The sequence below is a fragment of the Meles meles genome, chromosome 4, assembly GCF_922984935.1.
Source record: "Meles meles chromosome 4, mMelMel3.1 paternal haplotype, whole genome shotgun sequence".
Classification (NCBI taxonomy): domain Eukaryota; kingdom Metazoa; phylum Chordata; class Mammalia; order Carnivora; family Mustelidae; genus Meles; species Meles meles.
In genome coordinates this window covers 163,143,265-163,154,381 of record NC_060069.1, presented here as the reverse complement: position 1 = coordinate 163,154,381, position 11,117 = coordinate 163,143,265, and the positions used below count along the sequence as shown (strand labels likewise).

Genomic DNA, 11,117 nt, shown 5'->3' with positions numbered 1-11,117 from the left:
TCAACGGGAAGGCTTTGAGCTTTTTCCCATTGAGAATGATATTTGCTGTGGGTTTTTCATAGATAGACTTTATTTATGAAGTTGAGGAATGTTCCCTCTCTCCCTATACTTTAGCATTTTAATCAGGAACAGATGCTGGATTTTGTCAAATGCTTTTTCTGCATCAATTGAGAGAACCATGTGGTTCTTCTCTCTTCTTTTATTGATTTGTTCTATCACATTGATTGATTTGCAAATGTTGAACCAACCTTGAAACCCAGGGATGAATCCCACCTGGTCATGGTGGATAATCTTTTTAGTGTACTGTTGGATCCTATTAGCTAGGATCTTGTTGAGAATCCTAGCATCCATATTCATCAGGGATATTGGTCTGAAATTCTCCTTTTTGGTAGGGTCTTTGCCTGGTTTGGGGATCAGGGTAATGCTGGCTTCATAGAAAGAGTCTGGAAGTTTTCCTTCTGCTCTAATTTTTTGAAACAGCTTCAGGATAATAGGTGTTATTTCTTCTTTGAAAGTTTGGTAGAATTCCCCAGGGAATCTGTCAGGTCCTGGGCTCTTGTTTTTTGGGAAGTTTTTGATCACTGCTTCAATCTCGTTATGAGATATCAGTCTATCCAGGTTGTCAATTTCTTCCTGGTTCAATTTTGGAAGTTTGTAGTTTTCCAGGAATGCATCCATTTCTTCTAGGTTGCTTAACTTATTGGCATATAACTGTTGATAATAATTTCTGATGATTGTTTCTATTTCCTTGGTGTTAGTTGTGATCTCTCCCTTTTCATTCATAATTTTATTAATTTGGGCTTTCTCTCTTTTCTCTTAGATTAGTTTGGCCAATGGTTTATCGATCTTATTGATTCTTTCAAAAAACCAGCTTCTAGTTTCATTGATACGTTCTACTGTATCTCTGGTTTCTACCTCATTGATCTCTGCTCTAATCTTGATTATTTCCCTTCTTGTGTGTGGAGTTGGCTTAATTTCTTGTTGATTCTCCAGTTAAGGTGTAGAGACAGCTGGTGTGTTCTGGATTTTCAAATTTTTTTTTTTTTGAGGGAGGCTTGGATGGCTATGTATTTCCACCTTAGGACTGCCTTTGCACTATCCCATAGGTTTTGGACTGAAGTGTCTTCGTTCTCATTGGTTTCCATGAATTGTTTCAGTTCTTCTTTGATTTCCTGGATGATCCAAGCATTCTTAAGCAAGGTGGTCTTTAGCTTCCAGGTGTTTGAATTCCTCCCAAACTTTTCCTTGTGGTTGCCCTCCAGTTTCAAAGCGTTGTGATCTGAGAATATGCAGGGAATAATCTCAGTCTTTTGGTATCAGTTGAGACCTGCTTTGTGACCCAGTATGTGATCTATTCTGGAGAAGGTTCCATGTGCACTTGAGAAGAATGATTATTCTGTTGTTTTAGGGTGGAATGTTCTGTATATATCTATGAGGTCCATCTGGTCCAATGTGTCATTCAATGCTCTTGTTTCTTTATTGATTTTCTGCTTGGATGATCTGTCTATTACTGAGAGAGGCATGTTAAGATCTTCTACTATTAATGTATTCATATCAATATGACTCTTTATCTTGATTAACAGTTTTCTTATGTAATTGGCTACTCCCATACTGGGGGCATAAATATTTACAATCGTTAGATCTTCTTGGTGGATAGTCCCTTTAAGAATGATGTAGTGTCAATGGAGTATTATGCCTCCATCAGAAAGGACGAATACCCAACTTTTGTAGCAACATGGACGGGATTGGAAGAAATTATGCTGAGCGAAATAAGTCAAGCAGAGAGAGTCAAGTATCATATGGTCTCACTTATTTGTGGAGCATAACAAATAACATGGAGGACATGGGGAGATGGAGAGGAGAGGGAGTTGAGGGAAACTGGAAGGGGAGATGAACCATGAGAGACTATGGACTCTGAAAAACAACTAGAGGGTTATGAAGGGGCGGCGGGGGGGTGGGGGGGTTGGGAGGTTGAGGGACCAGGTGGTGGGTAATGGGGAGGGCACGTATTGCATGGAGCACTGGGTGTGATGCCAAAACAATGAACACTGTTATGCTGTAAATAAACAAATAAAAATAAATAAATTAAAAAAAAAAGAAAGAAAAAAAAAAAGAATGATGTAGTGTCCTGTATCTCTGACTACAGTCTTTAGTTTAAAATCTAATTTATCTGATATGAGAATCACTACCCCAGCCTTCTTTTGAGGCCCATTGGCATGAAAGATGCTTCTCCATCCCTTCACTTTCAGTCTGGGTGTATCCTTAGGTTCAAAATTGGTCTCTTGTAGACAGCATATGGATGGGTCCTGTCATTTTATCCAATCTGCAACACTGTGTCATTTTATGGGTGCATTTAGGCCATTCACATTGAGAGTGATTATTGAGAGATATGTTTTGATTGACATCGCGTTACCTGTGAAGTCTTTGTTTCTATAGATTGTCTCCATATATTTCTGTTCAATAATATTCTTGGGATTTTTCCTCTTTTAGAGAACCCCCCTTAATATTTCCTGCAATGTCGGCTTGGTAGTTGCATACTCTTTTAAACCTTGCCGGTCTTGGTAGCTCTTTATCTCTCCATCCATTTTGAATGTCAGTCTTGCTGGATAAAGTATTCTTGGCTGCCTGTTCTTCTCATTTAGTGCCCTGAATACATCTTGCCAGCCCTTTCTGGCTTGCCAGGTTTCTGTGGACAGGTCTGACGTTATTCTGATGTGCTTTCCTCTGTATGTAAGGGATTTCTTCCCCCTAGTTGCTTTCAAGAGCTCCTGTCTAAAATTATGATTCATCATTTTCACAATCAGGTGTCTCGAGGTCCTTCTAGAGTCAATGATCTTGGGGAGAGACCTTTCTGCCTCTAGTACACGAACGCTGGTTCCATTCACCAGACTGGGTAAATTTCCATGGAGAATTTGTTCAGCTATATCTTCTAGTCTTCTTTCTTTCTCCTCCCCTTCAGGGATTCCAATAATTCTGATGTTGGAACGTTTCATGGCATCATTTACTTCCCTAATTCTGTTTTCATGGCTTCTAAGCTATTTGTTCCAGGCTTCCTCCTGATCCTTTTTCTCTATCTGTTTGTCCTCCAGATCACTAAGTCTATCTTCTGCCTCCATTACCCTAGCTTTTAGAGAATTTAGTTTAGATTGGAACTCATTGAGAGCATTGTTAACATCATCCCTGGTGGCTTTCACTTCTGCCCTAATCAATTCCATTTTGTCATCAAAGGCTTTCTCCAACCTAGCTATCGCCTGGATGATTGTTAGCCTGAATTCCCTTTCCGACATACTGTTTATGTCCATATCCAATAGCTCTGATGGAGAGGGCCCAGTCTCTGAATTTTTATTCTGTTGGGCATTCCTCCTCCTAGTCATTTTGGTGAGAGATGGCTGAACGGATGTAGCTGAATGTATCAATCATGGTGCAGGCAAGGTGCACCCTGGAACGCTTCTGAGCAATCGAGGGTCCCCACCAAAAAGAAAGAAAAAAGAAAAAAGAGAGAGAGAGAGTGATGGGAAAAAAGCAAGATAAAATAAAAGAGAAGGCCCAGGGGCACCTGGGTGGCTCAGTGGGTTAAAGCCTCTGCCTTCGTCTCAGGTCATGATCCCAGGGTCCTTGGGTCAAGCCCCGCATCGGGCTCTGTGCTCCGCAAGGAGCCTGCTTCCTCCTCTCTCTCTGCCTGCCTCTATGCCTACTTGTGATCTCTCTCTGTCAAATAAATAAAATATAAAAAAAAAAAGAGAGAGAGAGAAGGCCCAGCCCAAATGGGCCCCAAGGTAAGATTTATGAAGTATACAAACAAAAACAGACACAAAAAGACCGACAAAGGTAGATGAGAAGAGAAAAAAAAAATAAAAGAAATCTGTCAAAATGAATCCCAAGTATAAGATTTATATACCACCAGAACAAACACAAATACACAGAAACACTGGTGGAAGGAAAGGATGGGAGAGTGGTTATAAATTCTCAGTGTGGGCGGGGAAGGTCATTATCATTCCTCCTGGATGTATCTTGATATCTTTGTTAAAGGACTCAACTTTCCTGAGATAAAGGGGGATTAAAACTAGTTTACCTATAGGGGTAGCATTGATTGGGGAAAGGGGATTACCTTGAAGCTTATCTCTATATGAATATTAAAAAATAACCCAAAATAAATTAAAAAATAGAAAAGCAAAAGAAAAACACAGGTATATGCATCAAAAGGTTCAGGTTAAAAGGTTATTATGGAATTTGATGTACTGAACATCTCACTGTGGTAGTAAATAGGTTAAAAAGTTATATAAAAAATGAAAAAACCAGTAGAGTGGGAATGAATTAAAAATAAAAGTTGTATCTATGAAGGAGTGGTGGTTGTCCTCTTGTTTTTTTGGTTTTTTTTGGGCAGGCTTTCTGGGGGAGGGGCCTGCCGCGTGGTTTTCAGGGAGTCTTGCTAGAGTTGAGTCCTCCTGCCCCCATCACGGGCTGGGCAGGGCTCTGAGGAAACTGGTTTTTCAGGCTTTTGTTCTCTGGAGGTTTGTTTGTTTGTTTGTTTGTTTTTTCTCCCCTTGGTGGCTTTTGGCGGTTCTTTGGAGGTTTAGAGGAAAGCAAACTGCACCCAGACCTCCATCTCAGAGAGAAGCCTCAGTTCCTTCCCCTCTGGGTGCTCCAGAGCACAGAAATTCCCCGTCTGCTGCTGGCAGAGCACGTCCGCAGTCATGGTCTCTGGGGGTCACAGGAACTCCCGCTTGTACCCAAAACCACGAGAAATACTAGCCTCGGCTGTCTGGGCAGCTCCAGACTGCCAGAGAGGTCCCAAGCAGCAAAGCGCACTGAGATTTTCACGCTGGCCGGGGCTGGGAGTGCTCAGAGTCTCCGGGTCCGGGTCTGAGAGAGCACCGGCTGGCGCCTGCACGCACCTCTCTCAGGGGAGGGTGTGGGGCGCGACTCAGACCCTGGTCACGCAGTGCGCCTGCAGAATGCAGAAGGCTGTGCTTCCGCCGGCTGGTGTCCACAGCAGGCGCCTCACCCTCACGGGAGCTGCCGCCCAGACGCTCTCAGGTGCACTGGCGGCTCAATGACCAAGGCCTGGCTTCTTCATTGCTCTCTCTGGTTCCCTGCCGGTGGTGGGGCCATTCCGGGTCCTTGGGCTTAAGCCCCTGTCCCTAATCGCCCAATTCCACCAATTTCCCCTTAAGATCATTGGCTCTTTTTGAGTGCTTTCAAGCAGACTCCAAGTTAATGCTGGTCCCCAGACGCAGGGCACTCTCGTATTGGGGTATGACTTTCCAGTCGGTCGCCTCTGGCGGCTCCCACCCCCTTTTGTTTATCTTCCGATATCAGTCCGATGTTCCCAGTCTGCTTTACCTGCCACTGGCGTCTTCTGTCCCCGTAGGGATCCAGACATGTATAATTCTAATCTCAGACTGATTTCATGGGTGATCAGAGTTCTTTGGTTGGTAATCAGCTCACTTTAGGCGACAGGTTGAAACGGTGCCTCTTCCTACTTCTCTGCCATCTTGTCTCCTACCAATTTTGAATTTTATATTATCTGTTTGGCTCTTATAATTTCCATCTCTTCTGAAATTCCCCATCTGTTCATTTATGTAGTCTGTGTTTTATACTCTATGCTTTTATATATTGTGATATTGTGAGCCTGGAGAGTCACGGAAGCTTCACACTCTGTCCCCATGCATGCTTTGCCTTCTGTATCTCTTCCATCTGGCTGGGTCTGAACTGTATCCTTTTATAATAAACTGGTGATCTAGCAACATGGACGGGACTGGAAGAGATTATGCTGAGCGAAATAAGTCAAGCAGAGAGAGTCAAGTATCATATGGTTTCACTTATTTGTGGAGCATAACAAAGAACATGGAGGACATGGGGAGATGGAGAGGAGAAGGGAGTTGAGGGAAATTGGAAGGGGAGATGAACCATGAGAGACTATGGACTCTGAAAAACAACCAGAGGGTTTTGAAGGGGCGGGAGGTGGGAGGTTGAGGAACCAGGTGGTGGGTAATAGGGAGGGCACGTACTGCATGGAGCACTGGGTGTGGTGCAAAAACAATGAACACTGTTATGCTGTAAATAAACAAACAAACAAAAAATAAACTGGTGATCTAGTAAGTAAATTTTCTCTGAGTACTGTGATCCGCTCTAACAAATCAATTGAACCTTAGGACCTTTGATCCAGAGCTGGTTGGTCAGAAACGCAGGTGACAAGCTAAGCTTACAGTTGGCATCGAAGTGGTGTGGGGTCAGTCTTCTCGGCTGAGTCATTGACCTGTGGGATCTGATGGTGTCTCCAACAGACAGAACTGAGTTGAATTTTAGGACACCAAGTGGTATCCCAGAGCACTGTTTGTTGGAGGTACGGTATGAAAATTGGGTCTAAGAACCCAATTTATGTATTAATCACTGTTAATTAATTAATTAGTTAATTAATTAAAAGCCTTCTTTGTCCCACATGATTCAATGATTCACTCCATCCCACAGGTAACTATCACACTAAATTTAATATTTGTCATTCTCATGCTTTTATCTACACATTTGCCATGTGTCCTCCATAAATATTTATATCTCTTATCTTCTTTGACTCTTTTTGCTGCATTCTGGTACTTTCTTTGGACCTGCCTTCTGATTCTTCTAATTCTCTCTTCAGCTATTTTTAATATTCTGTTTAAGTTGTCCACTGTTTCTAATTTCCATTACTTGACTTTTTTTTTTAAAATTTCTAGACGTTATCTTTGGTTCCCTCAAGTCCATTTCTTTCTTCTATTTTAGTAGACACTCTGTTCTCCTATTTACATTCCTCTCCTTTATTTCTTTAACTATAATAACATGTTTTCTTTTACAGTCACCAGACTGTACATTACATCATGAGGACTTACTTATTTTGTGAATGCAAGTTTGTGTCTTTTGATACAAAAGACACCATTTCACTCTCCTACCCCTTACCTCTGGAAACCACCAGTCTTGTCTGTATTTATGACCTTGGTTTATTTTGTTTTCTTTTTAAAATTCCACATATAAGTGAGATCATACAGTATTTGTCTTTCTCTGACTTCACTCCTCATAATTATTTTACTGTTTCTGTCTGATAGCTTCAATATCTGGGTCATTTTTGAGTCCAGTTTTGTTGATTGCTTTGTCCCTGACAGTGGACGGATTTCCTTACTTTTTTGTATGTCTTGTAATTTTTCATCAGACATCAGATAACATGTAGTAATTGAAATGGACATAAAAAGTGTTTCCTCTGGGAAATGGGTGAGTCTCTTCTGTCAGGTCATCCGTGTGGTGGGGGGAAGTTTGGATCAACCTGCTCAGATGCTGACCTTGGTTTGGGTTTTGTCATTATTGCGATGACCTTCAAGGTACCTAAGACTTTGGATTCCTTGATGGTGGGCTTCTGGTGCCAGGTGCTTAGGGCAAGGACTGGAGGTACAGCATTCCCGCTCTGCCCTAAGTTTTCAGTGGTCCCTGCGTGCCTGGCCCACGGAGGGGACCTCTCCACATGCCTGCCTCCTCCCAACCCCCGCTCCCACCCCGTGACTGCTGTTGCTCCTGCAGCTGTACCAGCCGGGCTGAGTGGGGGCCAGGAGGGCTCCACTGTCCTAGTCCAAGGTCAGTCCTGAGTGAGCCCTGTGTGCCTGAGCCTTGGAGGGGAGGATTTCTCCCTTCCTACCTCTCTTCCCTGCAATGGCCAGACTTCACTCTGTAGTTGGGGTGGGTTTATGTGAACTTTCCCTGCCCTCCCTGTGGTCATGCTCCGATTCCCGTCCCCTATTCCGTGGGGTAGTTTTTCCGCTGCCCTTCCCCATCTACTAGGTGAGTCTCAGGTGGTGGGTGTGGGAATGGGACCTTCCCCCTGCACCCTCCACAGACTATCTGAGTCACCTCCACCTGAGCTGTTGGAGGGAGGGCTCTTTGAGGAGGGGCTGCTCTGTTCATGGCTGTATACGTCTTCGAGAAAAGAAATTGGAAATGCATGAAGATAAACCAGGGACAAGCTGCATCAGGAAAGCATGGTTTATTTGGTCACACAGGGCTGGTTCCCCGCTGGAGACAGAGAACCCCGGAAACTAGGCCTCCCAAAGGGGAAACGCTGGGTCACAGAGGGATCCGGGTCATCCTGCCACATCCTCGCCATGGGCTTCCCAGGGCCCGCTGGGCATGTTCCTCATCTGCCTGTGCAGAACCCGGAGGCTGCTGAAGACTTGCTCCAGGAGGGTTGCAGGTGTGGCCCCCTGTGCCCTGGGAGCAGCAGGGGGTGGGGGGATCCCGGTCAGAAGCAGGACGGGGTGCTACAGGAGACGGGTCTGTAGAGCAGGGTGGGGCGGGAGGGCTGGCAGCCCCCGGAGGACTGGCAGGAGGAGGCCATGAACACGAGGGGCTTGCAGCTCACGGGCACACACACGGAGGACTGGCCGGAGGGGACGACATACACGGCGGGCTTGCAGCTCATGGACATGGCAGGCCTACAGCTGACGGGCACGGACACGGCGGGCTGGCAGCTCACGGGCACGTAGCAGGACGTCTGGCAGGAGCCGGGGGTGCAGGAGGCCGGCTGGCAGCCCGCGGAGCAGCTGGTGTGGCACATGGTGGCGTGGGGCTGGAGTGGAGTCAGGGAGGAGGGCGGTGAGGTCTGGAGGCTCCTGCCCTGGGCGGCCTTTATACCCGGGCGGTAGGCGTCCTGGCAACACAGAAGCACAGCTGTTGACTTCCTCATAGTTGTTTCCCCAACATCTTGTCGTGGGGTGCGCTCCCCTGTGTTTTCTCCACTGTAATGAGTTTGGCTGAGAGGCCAATTCCTTCTTCTGTAAACAGGATGTTCTGGTTTGGCTATACGTGGGGCTTGTGCTGTTTCTCGAGGCCAGTATTGTGTACACAGCACCGCTGGCCCCACTCGGTATCGCATCCTTTAGTCCTTTTTGTCTCACACCCGTCAGAGGTGACTTTGAGAGAGTAATTAATGCTTCTTGAGCTTCTATTGTGCACAGGAAAACATTAAACTGGGGATCTGCAAACTGGGAAGCAGGGCAGTCTGTGGGACAAATCTGGCCCTCTCCTTGTTTTGTAAATAAAGCTTTATTGGAAACAGCCACGCTCATTTGCTTACTCACTGTCTGGGGCTTGCACTATAATGTGGAGCGGTTGTGAGAGAGACTATGTCCCTGCAAAGCCTGAAATACTTACTCTCTTTCCTTTATAGAACGTTGACCAACTTCTGCCTTCCAGTAATCTAGACAATCGTTGATTTGATCACGCAACAAGTGTATCTTGTGTGCTGGCTACAGAGACCTCCTAGCCTCGCGAGCCTCGTGGGGCAATGAATAAACGAGACCGGGAGAGTTAACGCATGAAATGATGCCAGGGCGGGCTGAGCCCCAGGAAGGAAAACAGGCTCAGCAGGTGGAGAGGAATGGGGGTGCTGGCGAGTGGTTTGGGGACCTGTGTGTGGGCGCGACGCTGAGCAGGCACGAGGTGGGGGATGTCAGGACGGGGGGAGGGACGGGGTTCCAAGCAGAAGCAGCCGTGGGGGCATGAGGACGCGGGCGCAGAGGTGGGCACGCTCCCGAAACAGTGGGAAATCCTGCGGTGCAGGCACTGGGCAGCAGATGCGGGTGGACAAGTGCAGACCGCACAGCGTGAGTCCAGGCCTCGGGGTCCCGGCTGGTAGAATAAGAAAGACTGCTGATGTGAAGACACACCGGTAGGAATCACCCAGTCGGAGGAAGCGAGAACAGAATTAGAATCATGAAGGGGGGGTCTATGGACAATATCAGGAAGTCCAACAAGAAGCAATTTCAACCCACGGAGCAGAAGAGGACGAAATTGAAGCAGAAATAATAGACAATTCCCCCTGCTTTTTCAAGTAGGCTCCAGGCCCAGTTGGAGCCCAGTGCAGGGCTTGAACTCATGACCCTGAGATCCAGACTTGAGCTGGGATCAAGAAGCAGATGCTCAGCCAGTTGAGTCATTCAGGCAACCTCCCAAATTAGATTTTTTAAAAGAAATTCTAACTTACAGACCCAAGAGTCTCAGAAAACCCCTAAAACCCCAACATAATTGGCACAATGGTAATGACCGCAGACCCCAGAGTGAAACTGAGCTTCAAACTCCTGCTTCTTGGCCGCAGTGGAGAGCGCGCACACACCACGGAATCCAATCGTGCATCCGTGTATGTGGGCTACCCCTACCCCTTGGATGGCGGCAAGGATTGGTGACTAGTCAGTGACGAGCGATAACGTGGCACCTGGCACAGAGCCGGGACCGGATGACATGGTGGATGCCACGGCCACGGCTGTCCGCAGTGAGGAGCCCAGCCGCTGGGCTCTGGTCCCTTGGGAAGACCTTCTGGATCACGGAGTTTCCAAATCAAAACAGGGGATTCCCGTTCTGGAGAGCAGGACAGGGTACGTGAGCTTGGGGAGGACCTGGAACACCCTGATATGGGGGCCCTTGTCCCCAGCCGATGGTCCGTCACCATCCTACTTGGGCTGAGTCGAGAAATCACGGGGCTGCTGGGTCACACCGAGCCTCCAGCTGTCACAGAGTTTCCTGAACAGAGTCGCTTCCAGCAGGAAACTCCAGGAAGAGACTCATGGAGGAGGAGGAGGAAAACAATCAGGCAACCAGGAGGAAGGCCCCCGTGTGGCTTGTTGCCAGGATGCCACAGCCCGGGTATAAAGGCTGCCTGGGAAGGAGCCTCCAGACCAGCCCCGTCCTCCAGCCTGACTCCACTCCAGCCCCACGCCTCCATGTGCCACACCAGCTGCTCCACGGGCTGCCAGCAGGCCTGCTGTGTGCCCAGCTCCTGCCAGACGTCCTGCTGCGTGCCCAGCTCCTGCCAGACGTCCTGCTGCCTGCCCAGCTCCTGCCAGACGTCCTGCTGTGTGCCCATGAGTTGCAAGCCAGCCGTGTGCGTGCCCATGAGTTGCAAGCCAGCCGTGTGCGTGCCCATGAGTTGCAAGCCAGCCGTGTGCGTGCCCGTGAGCTGTAAGCCAGCTGTGTGCGTGCCCGTGAGCTGCAAGCCCGTTGTGTATGTGGCTCCCTCCTGCCAGTCCTCTGGGGGCTGCCAGCCCTCCTGCCCCACCCTGCTCTGCAGGCCTGCCCCCTGCGGCACCCCTACCTGCTGCTGA

At 47.5% G+C, this 11,117-nt stretch overlaps 2 protein-coding genes across 3 annotated transcripts; one reads left to right on the top strand and one right to left on the bottom strand.

Annotated features, from left to right (window-relative positions):
* Window positions 1-8,260: 8,260 nt before the first annotated feature.
* On the bottom strand, window positions 8,261-8,575 carry LOC123940167 (keratin-associated protein 12-1-like). The gene has a single exon (XM_046002686.1). It carries the CDS (start codon window positions 8,573-8,575, stop codon window positions 8,261-8,263), a length of 315 nt encoding a protein of 104 aa, XP_045858642.1.
* Window positions 8,576-10,736: 2,161 nt separating this feature from the next.
* Window positions 10,737-11,117, top strand: LOC123940165 (keratin-associated protein 12-1-like). Of its 2 annotated transcripts, XM_046002684.1 has the most exons (2): window positions 10,737-10,836; window positions 10,924-11,117. In XM_046002684.1, exons 1-2 carry the CDS (start codon window positions 10,737-10,739, stop codon window positions 11,115-11,117), a joined length of 294 nt encoding a protein of 97 aa, XP_045858640.1. The 2 variants fall into 2 exon arrangements, with proteins under 2 accessions (XP_045858640.1, XP_045858639.1); XM_046002683.1 differs by having other exon boundaries at window positions 10,737-11,117.